Source organism: Geotrypetes seraphini, chromosome 6, assembly GCF_902459505.1.
Source record: "Geotrypetes seraphini chromosome 6, aGeoSer1.1, whole genome shotgun sequence".
In the NCBI taxonomy this organism is placed as follows: Eukaryota; Metazoa; Chordata; class Amphibia; order Gymnophiona; family Dermophiidae; genus Geotrypetes; species Geotrypetes seraphini.
This window is the reverse complement of record NC_047089.1, coordinates 164,618,814-164,642,209: the sequence shown is the minus strand read 5'-3', so window position 1 is coordinate 164,642,209 and position 23,396 is coordinate 164,618,814. Positions and strand designations below refer to the sequence as shown.

At 41.6% G+C, this 23,396-nt stretch overlaps 1 protein-coding gene across 1 annotated transcript in view; it reads right to left on the bottom strand.

The window, feature by feature from the left end:
- COL4A1 (collagen type IV alpha 1 chain) overlaps positions 1-23,396 on the bottom strand; it is a 347,504-nt gene that overhangs the window by 164,400 nt on the left and 159,708 nt on the right. The window contains exons 3-11 of the mRNA XM_033949647.1: positions 16,282-16,371; positions 16,155-16,199; positions 10,590-10,634; positions 10,430-10,492; positions 9,826-9,879; positions 4,710-4,736; positions 1,486-1,569; positions 1,329-1,391; positions 781-816 (exon numbers count right to left, since the gene is read on the bottom strand). Coding sequence (XP_033805538.1) covers positions 781-816; positions 1,329-1,391; positions 1,486-1,569; positions 4,710-4,736; positions 9,826-9,879; positions 10,430-10,492; positions 10,590-10,634; positions 16,155-16,199; positions 16,282-16,371 — 507 coding nt within the window. The remainder of the gene's footprint in view (positions 1-780; positions 817-1,328; positions 1,392-1,485; positions 1,570-4,709; positions 4,737-9,825; positions 9,880-10,429; positions 10,493-10,589; positions 10,635-16,154; positions 16,200-16,281; positions 16,372-23,396) is intronic.

Sequence of the window (23,396 nt, the reverse complement as noted above, 5' to 3'; positions counted from 1 at the left end):
ATTTGAATATTTGGGGGGTTGGAAGAGGTCTATAACCACTGGGGGAATGTGAGGGAGTCATTACATAATCCCTTCAGTGGCCATCTGGTTAGTTTTGGTACCTTTTGGGCACTTAGACGCTTCTAAAACAGATCTATCCTAAAATGTCCAAGTTCTGTCCAGGTCGTCTTGCAAAAGGTTCGATTACAGCCGAAAGACATCCAAGTCTAAACTGCCCCAAAGCCCACCCAGAACACACCTCTAACATGCCCCTTTACTAGTTCGACATTCTGGGGGGGGGGGGGGAATGTCCTGCAAAAGTCTAACTTTTTTGTTTCGAAAATTGGCACTTGAACGTTTTAGTGAGAAAAACATCTAAGTGCCAACTTATTCGGATTTTTGGCCGTTTTACAGTTTTGAAAATGCCCCTAATAACCAACTACAATCAATGATCAATATAAAACATAGAAGAATATAATGTGCATAACATAACAGACCAGTCTCTGAAACCATACATTCAAAATAGAAATAATTCTAGCACATTAACAACAATAAAACCTTATTAAAGCAATATAAATCCACATGTGTAAGAAAGGAACATTAAATCATTTCTGTACACTAAATAATCTTAAAACCAAGTTGGATTTATTAAAAATAAAATCAAAATATCCCAACCTAAATATAATAAACAAGAACATTAAAGTAAACCAGTATTGAGCCAGTAAAATAGTTTCTACATACTAAAGGAAACAATCCAATTAAAAGCTGTTAAGAAAAGCTCTATCTTCATTAACTGCTCACCTTTGGACCTGGGGGACCAGGGGGACCAGGAGGACCCTAGAAAAAAAGAGCATTTCATTGCTATCAGCTTTTTGTATTCAAACATTAAACTTACAGGTTTACAGACACAGGCAGAGCGAGATAAGTTGATAAGGCGTGATAGTATAATGCTTAGCATTCAGCCACGATAACAGTTATCATGTATGCCTTAAGTTGTCACACACTAATTCACACACTAACTGCATATCCTGGAATGGGGCAAGAAATGTGAGATAAATTATGATCAAGGAATGGACACATGCCGCCTGATATTCAGACCATGGGAGACAGATAGTTATCTCCCACAATTGGTGGTGTAACTGGAAATTCAATGCCAGCACCGTATCCAGACACCGGCATTTAATTTCCAAGGTATTTTTTGGCTGGCCTGAGACGTAGCCACTGAAACTGATATTCATCGGCTGGCTGGCTAAGTCCTATTGGTTAAAGATAGACCTGCTTTTTAGGTGGGTCTATCTGGCTGCGAGTCTTGAACTCACTAAAGAAAACAATGAAAGTAGGTTACTTACGGGAACTCCTGATGGCCCAGGAGGACCTAAGGGGCCTTGTATACCTGGCAATCCTGGTGAACCCTGTTTTTAAAGAAACATTAGAACATCAGGCTGTGTATTTATAATCACGCTTATGCTAAATTAATGTTAACGTACTTTAAGATGTAAAACTCACTGGTAATCCAGGGTGGCCTGCATAGCCTTTTTCTCCTTTTAATAAATTAGATGGTAAAAGTCCAATCACATCACCTGGATCACCCTGCAATAATAGAAAGGTAAAAAATATTCAGTTAGTGCTCCTAGCATTGAAGGTAACCAAGACCATGCTTATAAATATCTCATTTAGCAACAGAAAATTACTGAAACATGGTCATAAAGAAAAAAGACATGTATCTCTGAAAATCTAGGTGCATCTATGAGGGGTCCACTGAAATGGTCTCAGCCTATCCAAGAAGAGAATGATGTGGAGCCATGAAACTTGCAAGTTATTCCAAACTTTTCTTGACACTTTTCATTTCAATTATATGAAATGAAATGAAAAGTGTCAAGAAAAGTGTGGAATAATGTAAGTTTCATGGCTCCACGTCATTCTCTTCTTGGATGGGCTGAGACCTTTTCAGTGGCCCCCTCATAGGGATGTGAAACCCCAAAATTTTCATTTTGTTTCATTTCCCGTGTCGTTTGCAGAAATTTTATTTTATTTTATTTTTTTAAGGTTGTTCAAAGTTTTTGTTTTAGGAACAACATTGTTAGTGTGCACTATTGGGAAATACCGTGTATTCTTGCACTGTTTCCCAATAGTGAACACTCTTTTTGAAAAGTGTGTATTATTTATCTACGAAGCTGTACGGGAATATCAACTTCTGCACGTACACAAATCAATCCCAAAAAAAGAGCAGAGCAGTCTAGGTCTTCAAACCAAACGGGATTTAATGACAACCGTATACAAATATACTGTCGTGACTCGCCTCTGGCTCCCTATCCACCTTCACATACAGTTCAAGCTCCTATTATTGACCTACAAGTGTGTTCATTCTGCTGCTCCTCAATATCTCTCTTCTCTCTCCTTATATACCTACAAAAGAACTCCGTTCCTCAGATAAGCTTCTCTTAGCTGTACCCTTCTCCTCCATTGCCAATTCCAGACTTCGTTCCTTTCATCTAGCTGCCCCTTATGCCTGGAATAAATTGCCTGAGTTTTTCCACCACACCCCTTCCCTTCCCTTGTTTAAAAGCAGACTGAAAATCCACCTTTTTGATATAACCCTACTCCCCACTGCCCACCACCCTAGCCAGCAGATTAACCATTCCCCTTAACTGTATCTATGACATCCTGTTTGTCTGTCTTGTCTGTTTAGATTGTAAGCTCTTTCGAGCAGGGACTGTCTTCTTTGTGACTCTGTACAGCGCTGCATACGTCTGGTAGCACTATAGAAATAATTAATAGTAGTAGTAAAAAGCCTGTCTCAGGAGTCCTAGAGTCTCGTGATGCAATCAACTCATATACAGTATAGCGATAAAACATCGGTTTTGCTTTTACTAAATCTTCTGACATAATTCACACTTTTATTCTTACTAACCGTACATGTTTTGTCACTATATGTGATTGATTGTTATTAAATCCCTTTTGGTTTGAAGATCTGGACTGTTCTGCTCTTTTTTTAATTACTGATTTGTGTATTATTTATGAAAGAGGGAAAAAAACAAAATATTGATTTTTCCTGTTCTATTGGGCAAAAAATGATCTGAAACAACATGGGTAATTTCCCATGTCACTTCAAATATATACACGTGCTTAGATGCAACTGCAATATTTTTTGGCACATTTTCATTTCCATATTTTTAGGTGCTTTCTTCTGGGTGCCTGGAAAAATCCAACTGGCTGGGGGTTCCCTAGGACAGGTTTAAGAACCACTAATTTATAGGACAGAACAGCTTGATTCAAAATATTCTCGTTGTAAAGACTTTTTACAGGTCAAACTTATATGTTCCAGCTTCCCTGTGAAGAAAGTCAGTAAAGGCCCGATTTTCAGGCCCACAGGAGGCAGCCCAGCTACCTCCCGCTGTCAGCAACAAATCTGGAAATTCAATTCCAGGGCCATATCCAGTGACCAGCACTGAATTTACGGTCTATGTTAAGCCATGTTTGACATACACAGCCAAGCTGATATGCATCAGTTGACTGGCTAAGTCATAGTGGCCAAAGACAGACCTGACATTTAGGTGAGTCTATCTGGCCGCTCACCTTAGACGGTCAACCAATGAATTCCTTATGACATCGTATTGTTTCCTTCCTGTATAATTTAAGGTACCCAATATTCAAAGGGATTTAACTAGGCAGGAGAGGTTCTGCCCAGTTAAACTTCTCTGAAAGAGTCATCCACCAATATTCACCATTTACACAGTTTAATGCTGCTGAATATTGCCTCTGGCAGACATGACACTATCCAATTGGTGCTGGGTTGGAATGGTGAAGGAGTTTGGGTAGAACCAGCACTTAACTGGTCTTGCAGCACACAAACTGTTGTTAATATTATTAATGTTGGAATTACCAGATGTACAATGCTATACCCGTTAATTCGCTGTATGTACAGTTTCTCTTTATTGTATTTACAGTTTCTCTTTATTGTAAACCGCCTAGAAGTCGCAAGATTGTTGGCGGTATATAAGAATAAAGTTATTATTATTATTATTATTATTATTATTAACCAGTTAATTGTGATATTCAGTCTGTTAACTGGTGGATAACTTTATCCTCCAAGCTAACCAGACACCATGCCTGGTTAACTTCTGGGTGACTGCACTAACACAGATATTCAGTGGTGTGCAATCAGGGCCTTCAGGAGATCCGCTCCACCCTCTAAAGGCCCTGAGAACACTCCTTTGAATCTGATTGGTTGAGCAGGAATCGGGCAGATGCTGCTCAACCAATCAAATTCAGATCAGTACTGACCGGGCCTTCAGGCGTTTTAGAGAATCCAGAGCCCAAGAGTCCTGCTTTTTTGTTTGTTTGTTTACTTTTTGTTTGAAGCACTTTGATTGGTTGAGCTGGCTGCCTACTCAACAAATCAAACTGCATCAAGCAAAAATAAAAAAAATAAAAGCAGGGCTGTAGAGCTGGGGATTCACTGAATCACATGAAAGTCCTCACTGCATACCACTGCAGATATTCAATGCTGTAACCTGAACATGGCCAGGCACTGAATATTCAAGCTTAATTCAACCCATGGCTTTCAAAGGCTTATAAACTGCTGACCCCTGTGACCTGATTATTACCCCCTAAGATTTAATTCAAATAGTTATGTCATGTAAAATCTCAATGCAGAAACATCTGCATATAAACGTACAGTATATGAAAGATTTTAATGTGAATGTATCATTTTGAAAGGCAAAACACACCTTTGATCCTGGGAATCCTGGTGCTCCCTGCAAAAGAAATATGTCTGATTAGCTTTTCTTTTTACTAATTTTCAGCAAATTTCAACAGGGTTATCAGCTCAGCATAACACACTGTGGTGACATTCAACAGTTAAGAGAACAATTTTCAAAGGAATTTATCAATATAATTAAACAGGTAGCTGGGCGAGTTCTCTGGACTGAAAATTCCCTCACATACTTTGCACCTATTGTAAAAATAGCACAAAGTAGAGCTAATGCTTTTTCACAGGAATATCTTTGAAAACTGTCTGGGAAATTTCAAAACGGCCCCTTCAATACTTTTAGGTTGCTAATCCCCCCTTTTACAAAAGCGTAGTATGGTTTTTAGCACCTGCCATGGCGGTAATAGATCCCTACTTTCATAGGAATTCTATGAGTGTCGGAGCTGTTATTGCCGCAGCCAGCGCTAAAAAACGCATTACAATTTTGTAAAAAAAGGGGGTAAGAGAACAGTATTCTGTCCACATGGTTTGTGTTTGCATGTTATGTATTAAGCTGACAGCCTATAAACTGTGCTGCCTAGAGTACAGAATGACACGGGGACACATTTTCCCCCTTCACCATGGGAACTCATTTTCTCCTCCCATCCCAGTAAGTTCTTTTCCAGTCCCTGCCCCATTCCTATAAGCTCCGTCCTCATTTGCAGAAGACTCAAACACTTTAAAATCATAAGTATCTGTGGCTTGTGCAGTTAAGGCAGAGCTTACAGAAATGAGGCAGGGACAGAGATAGTGACAAAACTCGTAGGGACAGGGTGGAGAAATTGAGTTCCTGCAGTCCCCGTGTCATTCTCTAGCCTAGAGCAAGCCAGCATCCTGCATGTGTCAATTAATATTTACTCTCATAAGTTGAATGCTGCACGTGACTTATTTCCTGTGGTATCACTGAAATGCCTGACTTCATGGCCTAACTCAAGATGTAACTCAAGATGAATTCATCATCTCTAGGAACTTCCAGTCCTTGTAGGTAATCCATCATATCCTTCCGCTGGAAGCTGAGATGTCCATTTTGGTCTCAGAAGGCAAGCTGCCTCATAATTTTCTCCCTTTTCTGCCCCCTGTATTCCGCATCCATTCATTCAGTTATCTATATTTCTTGATTGTCTCAGCTGCCTCCAATTATTGTATTTCTATCCTATTTACCCTACTAGGTCCCGTCTGTTTTGAAAGTCATGTATTTGTTATATGAACTTTTTGTTCCCCTTTGGTAATTCTTATTACCCAACATTTATCACCTTAAGATCTCGACAACTCTTTGGTAACTCTTATGGCATCTCTTATGCTATTCCTGTAAACTTTTATGTAATCTCTGAAAACTTTTATGTAATCCGCCTTGAACCGCAAGCTATTGGCGGAATAGAAATCACTAATGTAATGTAATGTTATAAAATATTTTTAGAATTGGACATCGCCCTGAATATATGATAGGGTGATTAAACAAATTTTAAATAAACTTGAAACTCGAAACTAATACGTAAAAATAAAACAAAAACATAAAGGAAACAAATACTCTTTTAGTGGACTAACTTAAGGGCAAATTCTATAAGAAGCGCCCAAAAGTTAGGCGCCTAATTAGGCACTGTTCAGCGCGACTCAAGTAAAATTGGGTGCTGTTTAGTCAATCGCGCTGAGCGGCACCTATTTGGGAGGCGCCCAATAAATAGGCCAGCTCTAGGTACAACTAAAAGTTAGGCGCCCATGCGAGCACTTAAGCACGCTTAAGAGCAGTGATTCTGTAAGAAGGCGCCTAACACGTAGCCACGCCCACGCCTAACATGCATAGCGCCTATTTTTTTGAAGGCCGCCTAAATTTTTAGAGGCGCCTTGTGACAGAATCGCGCTTTCTTGATAGGCGCCTATGTTTCAATCAGTGCTGATTAAAAAACTTAATTGAGCTCGTTGCTCAATTTAGATAGGTGCCTATCTAGTTGGGTGCCTCCAAAATAGGTGCCTAACTTTAGGCGCTGGTTACAGAGTTTGGGCCTTAATGTAGTTCCTGATTAGCTTTCAAAGGAAACCCCTTCTTCCTCAGCCTAAGCTTTTTCTGTGCTTATCTTGTGCATGCTATAATTCTATTAATGTTCTGATGCTATTTATTATCCTTAAAGAGCTTCTCCATGTATCTACCACACTTTTCTATTTTTATAAAATTATTTTATTATTTCTTAGTCTGTTCTCTAGAGACTCAGCTTTTAGCCACCTCTAGGACATATGCTAGACATTTGGCTTCATATGATGCTCAGTTCTGTGCAGAAGTACAGTAACTTGCTATTTAGAAATACAATGAATAGGTATTATGAGCACAATAAGGACCAAGTGTTTAACTACTGGGACAAATATAGAATTGCTGACAGTAGACTGATAGTCACCTGTATCAGTACTACTTCATCAACTAAAGATGAGTAATGAATATGGATAGGCTATAAACATAGATACCAGGCTAGTAGTGTCCCTGGCTTATTCAAAAAGTAATTTTAAGTGTTGTATGATAGAAAATAAAACCAAGATTTAAAAATGATTACACTTCTCCCTACGGATTCGCGGGGGATAGGGGCAGAGCCGGATCGCGAATGGTGAAATACCGCAAATATCTTCTGGTCCGGCTCTGACCCACCCCCGCTTCCCTCCTGCCTTCCCCCCGGCATCCCAGCCTTACCTGGTGGTCTAGCAGGCTTTCGGGGCAGGAGCGATCTTCCTACACTCCTGCCCCGTGCAGATCGCCAGTAGGAAATAGCTGCCGTGAGTTCCCGTAGTCTCTCGAGACTACGACGGGAACTCCCCACAGCCATTTCCTATTGGTGATCTACACGAGGCAGGAATGTAGGAAGATCGCTCCTGCCCCGAAAGCCCACTAGACCACCAGGTAAGGCAGTGACGCCGGGGGGAAGGCTAAACTGGGGGGGGGGGGTTCTTTTTTCCCCCTCCCAAAAAAATCACGAATATGTGAAATCGCGATTGCCGAAACCGCGAATGGGGAGGGGGAAGTGTAGGTCAATATTTAGGGGTCCTTTTACTAAAGTGCGCTAAACGATTTAGCGCGCACTAACTATTAGTGCGCACTAAATGCAAACGCGTCCATAGAATATAATGGGCACGTTAGCATTTAGCGCACGCTAATCGATTAGCATGCGTTAAATCAGCTAGCGCAACTTAGTAAAAGTGGGGGGTTAGTGACATGAGGATGGCATAAAATTAAATTGATATCTTTTCTGTTTAAGTCTAAGAAGATTTCCAGTAGCAGAATTTGTATAAGTGGTGCCGCTGAAAATCCACATAAAAAGTTACAGGTAAGTTATTTATTTAGCCTTGTTTGTGCAGCATCACTTAGATAAATCATTGCCTAAGTTTCACTTTACACCTGGAAGGCCTAGTCATGCCACCATGTAGATCAGTGTCCCTCAAACGTTTTTAACTCCATCACACTAAACGGAGAAAATGTTTTTCACAGCACATTATAATTGAAATTATAAAATTGTGAAACCAATAAAAAATTAAATTTGAGAGTTATTTACTTAAAATTCTTTAAACTATATAGGGATAATTGTAACAACAATAAAATTAAAAGATAGAATAGAATTGCTAATCAATGCGATGGATGTGCTTCTTTTTAAGTGCAAATTAACTCAAAACATGGCTCGATAGTCGACAAGCGCACATGCATTTCATCATCCACCATCTGCAGTCATTCTCTTTTTTTGATTTAATTTCTGTCAGTCGAAAATATAGGGCTCCTTTTACGAAGCCACGTTAGCGGCTTTATCGCGAGTGACTTTTAATCACGCGCTAACCCCCTACCCCCCACTGCTCAAGAGGAGGCGGTAGCAGCTAGCGCGGCCAGCAGTTTAGCAAACGCTATTACGCGCGTTAAACTGCTAACACGCCTTCGTAAAAGGAGCCCATAATTTCCCAATGATAAGAAGATCCAAATGGTAACAAAGCCTTGATTGCTTTGTTGCTCAAGTTAGGATAACTACTGCATAAAAAATAAAAATAAACTAAAATTACTTGCCTTTAGTTTTAAAGGACCAATTATATCAAAGAATGATGCTTGTCTGGGTGGTTGTATCCTTATGTACAGAGATGCTCATAACAACTGACACTCTTGCATACATGACATATATGTCATCTATTCTAATGTATACTTACAGTATGAAGGGAATTTTTAAAAATAAAGTAAAATTCTAGAATCTCTCATAGCTAGCACATAGAGCATTGTTTGAGCCACAACCATTATACCTTTCTAACCTGGTGTTATTTTATGCGACTAGGCATTTATTAAGATTTTTCAATGATAACAGAGTAGTGGTCCCCCATACTTCGAAGGCCCATCTTGCCTCGACTAGATTGTTCATTTTTTTATTTAGTCCCACGATTATGGAACAGCTTGCCTGTAGAATTAAGAAAGGAAGAATCTTTTCTAAATTTTAAAAGACGTCTAAAGGCATATTTTTTCAACTGGCCTTTTTAAATTGATTACCGGTAAATGAATTTGGGACTGCAGCCTGCATTTATTCATTTCTATACTTTTTAAATTTGTATCAATTAATTAATTTTTAAATTTATTTGGTAATTTGGGGGTTATAGAGTAGTATGTATTATAATTTTATGTATTTATTATTTATTATTTTCTATTTATATGGAGTTCTTTTTAAATTTTGTTCACATTATATTGTAAACCGCTTTGATCCTTTTAGGCTGTATATGCAGTATATAAAGTTTTTAATAAATATAAACATAAGCCACTGTGCTGAGGCACAAAGTTTGAGAGACACTGATGTAGATGGATAACTTTTCTGCCATCCTGGAACACTCCTAACCCATCTCCACTAAAATTACATATTGATTGTGTAGCAACTTAGATGGCCAGAAGTTATCCATTCCTCAGGCTGACCAAGCACATAAGTGCTTCTGAAAATTGACGTTGTTTTTCATAGTAGACAGATGAGCAAGCAAACCTCCATATTTTGTGTAAAGGAGCTCTTTACTCACTAAAAAAGAAAATCTCAATTATTTAAAAAAATATCTGTTTTACTTAGAATGAGTTTGCATAAATTCACTTTAGAAAACAAAATGCTTACTGGATTTCCAGACAATCCTGGTAAACCGGGAGGACCAAGGGGACCTCTGTCACCCTGAAAGGCATAAAAATGTGTATGTTAATAATGCATTCCAACAAATTTCTATGGACCCAATATTCAGCAGGCAGTTGCATGCAACGTCAAAGCCATTCACAGCTGCGGGCAGAACTGACTCTGGATAGTCAATGCCAGGGAATGTGCAGCTCCCAAGCACTGAATATCTGAGTACTAGCAGTCATCTGAAAATTAACCAGGCACTGGCAGATATTCAGTCTGGTACCCAGTTAACTATAGCACAGAAAGTTAGAACAGCTTTATTGCTGTCCTAACTTTATGTAGTTACTTAGCCAGTTTGCGGACTGAAAATTGCTGTTAACTGGCTAAGTAGGCACTTTGCCAATGCTCTGCCCCCTTTGTCCCCAAGCTAACCAGTTTGAAAATGGCTGGTTAGAAGCAATATTCAATGGCACTAACCAGTTAAGTCCCACAAAATATCAGATATCAAGTCGCTCAATGGCGTTTAACTGGGCAGAAACCTCTTCTGCCCAGTTAAACTCTTTTGAATATCGGGCAATTTATATTTAGTTTTATTGTATTATCTTACCTTTGTACCATTGCATCCTGGGATACCAGGAGGACCCGCTGGACCGTCTTGACCAGGAATGCCCTGTAGAAATTAAGAGTACAATAATACTCATATCTGAGAACAACATTATAGAGCTCCTTATTTTTTAATGTATACAAATAAAAAAACTCATACATACTGGAAGGCCTGGGTTTCCTGGAAATCCTGGTGAGCCTGGGGGACCCTGTGATTAAAAAAAAATACAATATCAAAAATCACAACCACACATAATAACTGTAAAACCAAATAGCAGCATAGTAAACAATGTCATAAAAAGGCAACTCAGCCCATCCAGGATCCAGGACAATTCATTCTGGTCATTTCTGCGTGGTTAATTCAGCTCAACCGTTTCAATATTGAATCGGCTGCAATGAATTGCCATAGAATTGGAGGGCTGTGGGGCCTCAATCGCCTTGTGTGGGGAGGCGATGCTTCCCTCCCCCATCAAACTACACCCCACACACAGCGCTCCCATTTTGAAGATGGAGCCTCAATTGCCTCGTTTGGAGGGGGGGGGCAATGCCACCCCACACCCACACAAAGTAGAACCCTCATACAGAGCTCTCCACATGGAGTAACTTCTCCTCAATCGCCTTTGTCCATCTGTTTTGCAGATGGAGCCTCAATTGCCTCATTTGGAAGGGGGCGATGTTTTGCATATCTTTTGGCCAGGGGTAGAAAAACCCTGATGGATTTTTTTTCCCACAGTGGCTTCTTATAGAATATATGCTCATCAAAGTGGTGCTGAGCACATTGGTTGGACTGGAATTGGATGACTCAGCACAGCTGCAATGAAACTTCCCACAATGAAACGGCCATGCTGAATCATCCCATTCGAACCCAACCAATGTGCCCAGTAAAACTTTGATGAGCATATATTCTATAAGAAGCCACCTAGTTTTCGGCAATAGAAATAGTGTTACCGTACATGTGTAACTGTATGGTAAAGAATACTGTCTAGCAGAAATATGCACACCATATTTTGATGACACATAATTTGCCAGCTGGTATGTGTTCGGGTGACATGTGGGCAATGCATGGGTGGCGTGTGCAAATGTGTGAAAATTATAACAATATTATAATTTACAGATGTGTCTATTTTAAGTCTATGAAAAAAGGCAGCTGCTTAACCTCTTAGGTGCCCTGTTATAGAATTGCCTCCATAAATTAGCGTAGATTAGTGTGCATTAAGTTTCATTAGTGTGCATTAAGATTGCTAACTCGCCTTAAAAAGTTTAGTGCTCACAATCAATTTAACAAACAATGAATGCACATACAATGGATTTACACAGGTTAAAAAGTTCTATTGTGTGTTTAAGAAGTTATAAAAATGAAGCTGTAAAGAGAACTGACAAAATGCTTGAAAACTGTGGGGGAAAAAGCCAAAAGAACCAAACATGGCCTGAAAAATTTTAACCTGTGCATATCTCTAATATATTCATACACTCAGCCAACACCAACTCCCTTCTAGAGTACCTTTGACTTGAACGTTCAACTTATATCCTACTTCAATCCTAAGCATTTTCAAAGTCTGTTAAAATACATAGGTCTTGTCCTCTTCATCTATGATTCTTAAAATACCAACAATAAATCTAAAACCTAGGTCCTTTTCCATGTCTTCCTACTAATTTTTAATCATCTATACGGCTACCAAAACTATCAAAGCCACTGCCCAAAACATCCAACCTCTCTGCACTTCTTGAAGTTTAAGATTACCCTAATGCTTTCTTGGAAGTTGATCAACCCTACTACTGTTGTTAGTATTGTAACCCAAACTCCGTGCAGCTTACGCCTGGGCGGTACCTCTTGGCTTGTAAAGTCATTAGATTATGCTTCCACTCTCCCTTTGAATTTCCTGCAAGTGAGGATCTTCTCCGTTTATCGAACAAATAGGCCTGGATTTAAGCACTAGCAGCATGGAAAATATTGATGGGATCTGAAGCATTCTTACCTTGCCCTGATCCTGGTCTAGCACTACTGAACTAATTCTTATTTAGTGAGCAACCTCAAGCAAGGACTTTCCCATACTCACATGCTGATAGGTCCCTGATGTCCTGCCTCCTCCTCCAGCATGGGCTTCCTCTCACCACAGCCAAGCATTAGCAGTAAATCTGAGACTGAGATCATACTCTACATGCCATGGCTTAGGAATGAGATTCAATTCCGTCATGATATGTGCAAAATTAATGCAACCAATAGTGGGTATACATATACGTCCAGATTTACCCGGACATGTTCTCTTTTTAGAGGACTGTCCAGGCGTCCAGATGGTTTTCAAAATCTGGCACTTTGACCAGGTTTTGAAAACCACTGAGCTTGGGGCCGCCTTTGGAGAGCATCTGTGAATACGCAGAGGTGACGGGATGATGACACGTGCATGCACATGTCATCATGTCACATCCGCACATGCGCAGATGCCCTCCAGACGCAACCCCGAGGCGGGTTTTGTGTGGGGCCAAGGTTGGGGGTGGAATGGGGCATGGCTTTGGGTAGAATGGGGTGAGCCTGTGGTGGAACAGGGCGTGGCTGGGTCAAAATGGGGCGGGGCTACACATCTTTTATTTTTTTAGGCCACAATCTGGTACCCCTATATACACACCAGAGTGTGTGACTGTACATTTTTTAAAAAGTGAAGAAAAAAAGCCTTGATTTCAAAAATTTGAGGACAGACGAACTATAGTCTTTACTCCCCTGATGCTGCCAGAACAATTGGTGAAACACGGTCCCTTCTTGGGATATAGATTGAGATTTTTTTATGGATGGGCTGTACGCTGATGTTTAGGTTTGCTATTTGAAAAGTCAGCGTGGGAAGCTGATCACGGCACAGGATGGTAGAGTACCACTGTTTTATGAAATCAATGTGGGACGTTGCTTTGTGAAGTCGGCGAGAAAGAATTTTTGAACACGTTTTGGAGTTATATTTTTTTCTTTTTCATATTGTTTGTGTTGTGTATGATAGTAGAGGATTTTCATTCTAGAGTTATGACTGCCATTTTTTATGTTTTTGTTGTTTTTTTTTAAATGCCTATGATAAAAGTTAGCAGCTGATTGAACTTTATGTGAATCCTGCTTGAACAATTTTGAAAGCCAAGGCTTTTTTCTCCACTTTTTTTGAATGTAAAGTCACATACTCTGGTGTGTATACCCATTACTGGTTGCGGTAGTATATTTGTATAGTTTGTGCTATGCTGGTGAATTGCTACTGATATATATTTTAATGTGCAAAACAAACCTATTTGGAGAAATTGTCCCCAACAGAACTCATGTTGAGGAAAGGTGCATCAAAGGACCCATCAATGTTGGAGTACAGGAAGGTCCATACTGAAATTACTGGAACAATCTTTAGTGCATGGTAAGGAAATGGAGGACCATCATGGAACGGGAAGGATCTGAGCAGAGATAATGGGGGAGGAAAGAGCATTCCCCTCCTTTCCTTCTTCTCCCCATCACCTCATCACTGAAATCTGGCCCTGCTCATAATCTAAACACAGAGGATCCTTATTTGTTAAAAAAATAAAGGAATAGTAAAAGCATGACCTAAAAGCACCACAAGTCAAACAGTAAATTGTATGGAAACCTAAACAGCTGCACTGTGGTACCTAAATTCTGCATGGGAGAGAAATTTTGAATAATGGGAATTTAATTCATCTGACATGTCCATTTAGATTTTATTTAGATAATTAGTAAGGCTGATAACTAGAGATATCCAGTGTAGCACCCTTCCTCTCCCCCAACACCAACAAATACACCTGATGTCTAGCAGCACTACACCTCCAACTCCCTAGCAATTCAATCGGGTTTTCAGGATTTTCCCAAAGAATTTGCATGTACTGCTTCCATTGTATGCAAATAGGTCTCATGCATATTCATTTGGGAAATCCTGAAAACATGACCTGGCGAGAGCTGAGGTTTGATGCCCCTGTTTTAGAGGCTGGAGCAATACACACTTGCTCCTACCTCCATGCCATCATCTTGAAAAATTGCAGAGCGTGTCCCAGTGCCATGTATCCTGGTAGTCTCTGCTCAGACATCAGGGATATTTTTGGGGTGCTTGGGAGGTAGGAAGCTGCTTTATATTTTCTAGGGGGGTGGGGTATCAGCGTGTCATCTTAGAGGGGTTGGGGTATCGGGGTAAAGAAATTGGGGGGGAGAGATTTAGAGGAGGTTGTCTCAGGGAGGGGAACAGGATATTGACATTTGGGGGTGGGCAGGGGGCTACTGGCTTTTCTGCCTCAATACAAAAGGGCAAGATGACCCTTGTATGCTGCCTCAGGCCTGGTGGTAAAGTTCTTGCATTGTGCTCACCTTAAAATAAACTTTTAATTTCTCTGCATTGGAGAAGAATTGTTAATAGCTTAGTTTTCACATGCTATGCACCAATCTCTTCCATGCAAACTGATTCCTGCGCTGATCATGTTTCTGCAGTGTGGTTGGTAACTTGCATGCATACCTCATATTAATGTTGTGCTTCTGCCCATGTTAGCTCTCTATATCTGCCACTAATGATGTGTAGGAAACATAGAAAAAGGGCCTATTCAAAAGGATCTAGCTAGCTAAGTATGGATTGATCTGGAAAAATCAGACCATTTGAAAATGGACTCAGATAACAAACATTAGCTACTCAAATTTGAGGGAGGTGGAAATGGGGCCTAAGGTGAGTTTAGGACAGATGAGAAAGTTGGGAAGCCAGTGCTAATTTTGGGGGTTAGCTACCCAATTTGGCAGTTAAAAATTAGGGACTTTCCAAACTATGGGGAGATATATATTTATGTAATACCAGGTATTTCACATATTAATCCCCTCTTTTACGAAACTGCGATAGCAGTTTCTAGCGCGGGGAGCCGCGCTTTATGGCCTGTGCTACTCCCGATGCTCATAGGAACTCAATGAGCATCAGGAGTAGCGCGGGCCATTCAGCATGGCTCCCCGCGCTAGAAACTACTATCGCAGTTTCGTAAAAGGTGGCCTAAATCTCTTCACATCCTAGAGCATGCTCACTATAAAGTCTTTTTTTCTAATAATGTATTTATTTGTATTTTTATTTTATGCTATTAGTGCTCAGAAAAGGCTGCCTTCTTAGCAGCAAGTGCTCATTTTCCACACAAATGTGACAAACACCCCTTTTCAATCACTGCCCTAATGCATTAGAAAAATAGTCTATTCAAAAAATGATGTTAAGCATTAATTCCTTCTGTTTGTACTTATCTTCTTTTTAATGTTCCAAACCAAAGTGATTATCTTATCCTCTTCAATGATTTTCAGGGTGAATAACAATTCTTTCAACTTGTATTTCTGGCTCAGTCAACCATCAAATAATTTCCCAGCTGGGATCCCGGCTTCGCCTTGTTGGCTTCCTCAGGGGATAACTTGATGGGACTTCTTTTTTCCCCCTTCACAATAACCCATAATGTTATCCCATGAGGAATGCAAATAAATTGCCCAAACTACAAGCAGCATCAGTGAGAATTAAACCTGGTGTCCCTGATTTTCAGCCTGCTGCTCTGATCATTAGTCCACTCATCCACATTTCTCTGTATTAATAGGAATCTGTGAAATGAACCTAACGAAAGTCTGAAAATTGGGAAGAAAAAGCCCAAATGAACCAAAAATGAAGTAAATGTTTTTGCCCTGTGCACATCTCTATCAACTACTAAAAAATAAAATAATGCTTTTTAGAAAAAATGTGTTATATGTTTCTTCTTACTCTTGTTCCTTTGGTTCCTGGTAGTCCTGATTCGCCAATGTCACCCTGCCAGAAACATAAAAGACTTGTCATTCATAGATATTACTTAGGAAATTCTTGAAATTAATCATATATTATAGCCCTTTACCTTCATTCCAAATGGTCCTTGAGGCCCTTCAGGTCCTTGCATTCCAGGGAAACCAATGATTCCAGGTAATCCAGGCAAGCCCCTTTCACCCTAGGAAGAACCAGAGATTATTAGACTTAACAAATGAAACTAACCTTTGTCTAGGTACAGCACTCCATGTATTTTAAACTAATATTTGTATTTAGTCAAACTTCGAATCTACTTTTCCAACGCCAGTGCATTTTCGGCTAAAAATAAAACTTCCTCCCAGCCCCTAGACAAAAAGCACAACCATTTTCTGCCCTCTCCCCGAAAAAAGTGCAACCACTTTCTACTCTTTCCACCCCACCTCCAGACCAAAAGCAGTTTCCCTCTCACTACCCGTAGGCCCACCCCAGGCCTACCTTAGCAGCTCTAGTGGTCTAGTGGGCTCATCAGGGCAGGAGCGATTCCCAGTTCCTCTTGCCCATGTTGGCTCTGCAGTCAAAGTGGCTGCTACAGCTTCCTGCACGGCAGCTTTGTAGAACAGCTGCAGGAGTTACAGTAGCCATTTTGAGACCAGGGCCAGCATGGGCAGAAACTAATATACTGTGAGGTCAGGAGAAAGCTCTTTATGTTCCTGAATTTATGTAAAATGTACCAAATCCAATAAATACAGCCATGTTGGAAAGTGAAATAGTATATGTGACAGGCAGATGATTCCAAAGGAAGCTGAAACAACTAAAGGTCCAATCCCAAGTATACTTCTTTCACTGGGGGAGAATTCAAGCAAAGGCTCAGTGATGATTAAAAAGACTGTGACGGGTAATACCTTCAAATGTGAAATTGTAAACAGCCCCAATCATAAGCGGTTTTATGTATGTAACTCTAGTTTCACTTGTACTCTGTTGGGCACCAGCTAGCTCTTGGGGTCAGGCACCTTCACCAGGGTATACAAAACAAACTTCCGATTTTCAAGCTGGGTGCAGGCAAGGGCCAGACTTACTCCGGTAGGTTGAAGGACAATTTTCCCTGGGATTCAATCACTCCATACAGTCCTTTGCTTACTTGAAATAAATCAAGATGAGACAAAGCCGCAACGCAACAGCCCCAAAGACCTTTAAATCTCTATGGGCTTCGGGGCCATTACCGCGGCTTTGTAAAACAGGCCCTTAATAATATGAACTTTACTTTGAAGATCTGAGCTGCAGTTTTACATTTCAAGCTATTTACAAGGAGAGTATTTTAAATCCTTATCTTTATTGTAAATTTATATACCACTTAATGACTAGAAATTCAATTCATTCAAAGCTGTGTACAATGAACCAATAACAAAACAGTACATACGAGACAGTGTCATATATAATACAAAACAAATCTAACCTAACGATGTATAATGAACAACTGTAGTTTAGGAACTATACATATCTTGGTGTCACATATAATACAGGATAAGTTAACGTTACTCCCCCAAGTGTCTCTTAAGTATCTATTACTGTATATACTAGAATATAAACCAAGATTTTTGGGTCTAAAAATGGGGGTCTCGGTTTATATAACATAGTAACATAGTAGATGACGGCAGATAAAGACCCGAATGGTCCATCCAGTCTGCCCAACCTGATTCAATTTAAATTTTTTTTTTTTTTCTTCTTAGCTATTTCTGGGCGAGAATCCAAAGCTTTACCCGGTACTGTGCTTGGGTTCCAACTGCCGAAATCTCTGTTAAGACTTACTCCAGCCCATCTACACCCTCCCAGCCATTGAAGCCCTCCCCTGCCCATCCTCCTCCAAACGGCCATACATAGACGCAGACCGTACAAGTCTGCCCAGTAACTGGCCTAGTTCAATCTTTAATATTATTTTCTGATTCTAAATCTTCTGTGTTCATCCCACGCTTCTTTGAACTCAGTCACAGTTTTACTCTCCACCACCTCTCTCAGGAGCGCATTCCAGGCATCCACCACCCTCTCCGTAAAGTAGAATTTCCTAACATTGCCCCTGAATCTACCACCCCTCAACCTCAAATTATGTCCTCTGGTTTTACCATTTTCCTTTCTCTGGAAAAGATTTTGTTCTACGTTAATACCCTTTAAGTATTTGAACGTCTGAATCATATCTCCCCTGTCTCTCCTTTCCTCTAGGGCAGGGGTGCCCACACTTTTTGGGCTTGCGAGCTACTTTTAAAATGACCAAGTCAAAATGATCTACCAACAATAAAATTTTAAAAAAACACAACGCACACTGTACGCATAGAAAATGTTAATTATCATTCCTATTCCAGGGTTTTTCAAAGAGGTCAAAGCAGATGACTCTATGCACTATCACCTCAGTAACAACCATACAAAAATAGACAAATATACCCCCCTCCCTTTTTACTAAACCACGATAGCAGTTTTTAGAGCGCAGGGAGCTGCGCTGAATGCCCAGCGCTGCTCTCGACGCTCATAGGCTCCCTGCGCTAAAAAAACTCTATTGCGGTTTAGTAAAAGGGGACCTTAGTGTAAAATATAGACAGCAGATATAAATTGAGACACATTTCGATCACTAAATTTAAAATAAAATCATTTTTCCTACCTTGTCTGGTGATTTCATGAGTCTCTGGTTGCACTTTCTTCTTCTGACTGTGCATCCAGTCTTTCTTCCCTTCTTTCAGCCTGTATGCTTCCTCTCCTCCACACCTCATTCCCTCCCCCAACTTTTCCTTCCTCTCTCCCTGCCCTTTCTTTCTCTCTGCCTCCCTTTCCTTTTTTTCTGTTTCTCTTCTTTCCTTCTGTCTCCCTGCCTGCCCTTTTTCTTTCTTTCTTTCTCCCTGCCCTCCCCCAAGACACTGCCACTGCCATCGGGGACCCAAACTGCCATCGGGGACCAGGACCCAAACCGCCACCAATAACAGGCCCGAAAGCCGACGCCAATAACACGCCCAAAAGCCGACGCCGCCCCAACCTCTCCCTGCTTCGGCCGACCAGCATCGCGAGGAACTGTTGGGGGAAATGCTGCCGGGTCCTGCCTTCGCGGAAACAGAAAGTAGGCAGGACCCGGCAGCAAGAAGAGGAAATGCTTCACTAACATGTCTCCCGCCTTAGCCCGTAGCGAACGCTTGCTTCAGGGCTCTCAACATGTGCGTGCAGGCTTCCCTTCTCCCCCCCCTCCCCCTCCCCGGGCATAACTTCCGGTTTCGGAGGGAAGAGAAGAGAAGCCTGCACGCACACGTTAGAGCCCGGAGCATAAGTTCGCTAGGGGCTGAAATCTCCAAGCCGGTTTTTTTGGGGTTTTTTTAAATGTTCAGCAGCGGCAGATGACAGCTGGGCGGACCGCCCAGCTAAAAGGCCCTAGGGAGAACACTGGAGAGGAAGGCTGATCGGCCCGTAGATCAGGACGGCCACACGAGTGCGATCGACTCGAGTTGCCTTCCTGAGCTACTGGTCGATCGCGATCGACGCGTTGGGCACCCCTGCTCTAGGGTATACATATTCAGGGCTTCCAGTCTCTCCTCATACGTCTTCTGGCGCAAGCCTCCTATCATTTTCGTCGCCCTCCTCTGGACCGCCTCAAGTCTTCTTACGTCTTTCGCCAGATACGGTCTCCAAAACTGAACACAATACTCCAAGTGGGGCCTCACCAATGACCTGTACAGGGGCATCAACACCTTCTTCCTTCTACTGACTATGCCTCTCTTTTTACAGCCCAGAATCCTTCTGGCAGCAGCCACTGCCTTGTCACACTGTTTTTTTCGCCTTTAGATCTTCGGACACTATCACCCCAAGGTCCCTCTCCCCGTCCGTGCATATCAGCTTCTCTCCTCCCAGCATATACGGTTCCTTCCTATTATTAATCCCCAAATGCATTACTCTGCATTTCTTTGCATTGAATTTTAGTGCCAGGCATTAGACCATTCCTCTAACTTTTGCAGATCCTTTTTCATATTTTCCACTCCCTCTTCGGTGTCTACTCTGTTACAAATCTTGGTATCATCTGCAAAAAGGCACACTTTTCCTTCTAACCCTTCAGCAATGTCACTTACATACATATTGAACAGGATTGGCCCCAGCACCGAACCCTGAGGGACTCCACTAGTCACCTTTCCTTCCTTCGAGCGACTTCCATTAACCACCACCCTCTGGCGTCTGTCCGACAGCCAGTTTCTGACCCAGTTCACCACTTTGGGTCCTAACTTCAGCCCTTCAAGTTTGTTCAACAGCCTCCTATGAGGAACTGTATCAAAGGCTTTGCTGAAATCCAAGTAAATTACATCTAGCATATGTCCTCGATCCAGCTCTCTGGTCACCCAATCCCAAAAAATTCAATCAGGTTTGTTTGGCACGATTTACCTTTTGTAAAGCCATGTTGCCTCGGATCCTGTAACCCATTAGATTCAAGGAAATACACTATCCTTTCTTTCAGCAACACTTGCATTATTTTTCCAACAACTGAAGTGAGGCTCAGCGGCCTGTAGTTTCCTGCTTCATCCCTGTGACCACTTTTATGAATAGGGACCACATCCGCTCTCTTCCAATCCCCAGGAATCACTCCCGTCTCCAGAGATTTGTTGAACAAGTCTTTAATAGGACTCGCCAGAACCTCTCTGAGCTCCCTTAGTATCCTGGGATGGATCCCGTCTGGTCCCATCGCTTTGTCCACCTTCAGTTTTTCAAGTTGCTCATAAACACCCTCCTCCGTGAACGGCGCAGAATCTACTCCATTTTCTCGTGTAACTTTGCCAGACAATCTCGGTCCTTCTCCAGGATTTTCTTCTGTGAACACAGAACAGAAGTATTTGTTTAGCACATTTGCTTTCTCCTCATCACTCTCCACATATTTGTTCCCAGCATCTTTTAGCCTAGCAATTCCATTTTTTATCTTCCTCCTTTCACTAATATATCTGAAAAAATTTTTATCTCCCTTTTTTACATTTTTAGCCATTTGTTCTTCCGCCTGTGCCTTCGCCAAACGTATCACTCTCTTGGCTTCTTTCAGTTTCACCCTGTAGTCCTTTCTGTTCTCCTCTTCTTGGGTTTTTTTATATTTCATGAACGCCAACTCTTTCGCCTTTATTTTCTCAGCCACTAGGTTGGAGAACCATATCGGCTTCCTTTTTCTCTTGTTTTTATTGATTTTCTTCACATAAAGGTCCGTAACCATTTTTATCGCTCCTTTCAGCTTAGACCACTGTCTTTCCACTTCTCTTATGTCCTCCCATCCTAACAGCTCTTTCTTCAGGTACTTTCCCATTGCATTAAAGTCCGTGCGTTTGAAATCTAGGACTTTAAGTATCGTGCGGCCGCTCTCCACTTTAGCCGTTATATCAAACCAAACCGTTTGATGATCGCTACTACCCAGGTGAGCACCCACTCGAACATTAGAGATACTCTCTCCATTTGTGAGGACCAGATCCAATATCGCTTTTTCCCTTGTGGGTTCCGTCACCATTTGTCTGAGCAGAGCCTCTTGAAAGGCATACACAATCTCCCTACTTCTTTCCGATTCCGCAGACGGAACATTCCAGTCCGCATCTGGCAGGTTGAAATCTCCCAACAGCAGAACCTCTTCTTTCCTTCCAAACTTTTGGATATCCACAATCAGATCCTTATCAATTTGCTGCGATTGAGTCGGAGGTCTGTAGACTACACCCACGTAGATAGAAGTTCCATCTTCTCTTTTCAGAGCAATCCATATTGCTTCTTCCTCTCCCCAGATCCCTTGCATTTCGGTCGCTTGGATATTGATCTTTACATAGAGAGCTACTCCTCCACCTTTATGACCATCTCTGTCCTTCCTAAAAAGATTTTATCCTGGTATGTTTGCATCCCATCCATGTGATTCACTGAACCATGTCTCTGTGATATGTTAAAGGGAAACAGCCAGCTAGGGAGGAGGTAGGACCGCTGGACGAAGGAGACAGGAAGGGAGCGGTGAAGGAGGAGAAAGAAGTCGCAGAAAGACTCAACATGTTCTTCTCGTCTGTATTTACAAACGAAGACACAACCAACATACCGGAACCTGAACAAATATTCAATGGAAATCAAGCAGAAAAATTAACATCCATGGAAGTGAGCCTTGATGATGTACACAGGCAGATAGAAAAACTTAAAACTGACAAATCCCCGGGTCCGGACGGAATCCATCCCAGGGTTCTGAAGGAATTAAAGGAGGAGATAGCGGAACTACTGCAGCAAATTTGCAACCTATCCTTGAAAACAGGCATGATCCCGGAGGATTGGAAGATAGCCAATGTCACGCCCATCTTTAAAAAGGGATCAAGAGGTGACCCGGGAAACTACAGACCAGTGAGTTTGACTTCGGTTCCGGGGAAACTGACGGAAGCACTGATTAAAGAACACATCGATGAACATCTGGAAAGAAACGAACTTTTGAAAACAACCCAACATGGTTTCTGCAGGGGGAGATCGTGCCTAACGAACTTATTGCACTTCTTCGAAGGAATTAACAAACGGATGGACAGAGGAGACCCCATAGACATCATATACCTTGATTTCCAAAAAGCCTTTGACAAGGTGCCTCACGAACGTCTACTCCGGAAACTGAAGAACCATGGAGTGGACGGAGACGTACATAGATGGATCAGGAACTGGTTGGCGGGTAGGAAACAGAGGGTAGGGGTGAAGGGCCACTACTCGGACTGGATGGGGGTCACGAGTGGTGTTCCGCAGGGCTCAGTGCTCGGGCCGCTGCTATTTAATATATTCATAAATGATCTAGAAACAGGCACGAAGTGTGAGATAATAAAATTTGCGGACGATACAAAACTATTTAGTGGAGCTGGGACTAAAGAGGAATGCGAAGAATTGCAAAGGGACTTGAACAAATTGGGGGAATGGGCGGCGAGATGGCAGATGAAGTTCAACGTTGAGAAATGTAAAGTATTGCATGTTGGAAACAGAAACCCGAGGTACAACTATACGATGGGAGGGATATTATTGAATGAGAGCAACCAAGAAAGGGACTTGGGGGTAATGGTGGACATGACAATGAAGCCGACGGCACAGTGCGCAACAGCCGCTAAGAAAGCAAATAGAATGCTAGGCATAATCAAGAAGGGTATTACAACAAGGACAAAAGAAGTTATCCTGCCATTGTATCGGGCGATGGTGCGCCCGCATCTGGAATACTGCGTCCAATATTGGTCTCCGTACCTT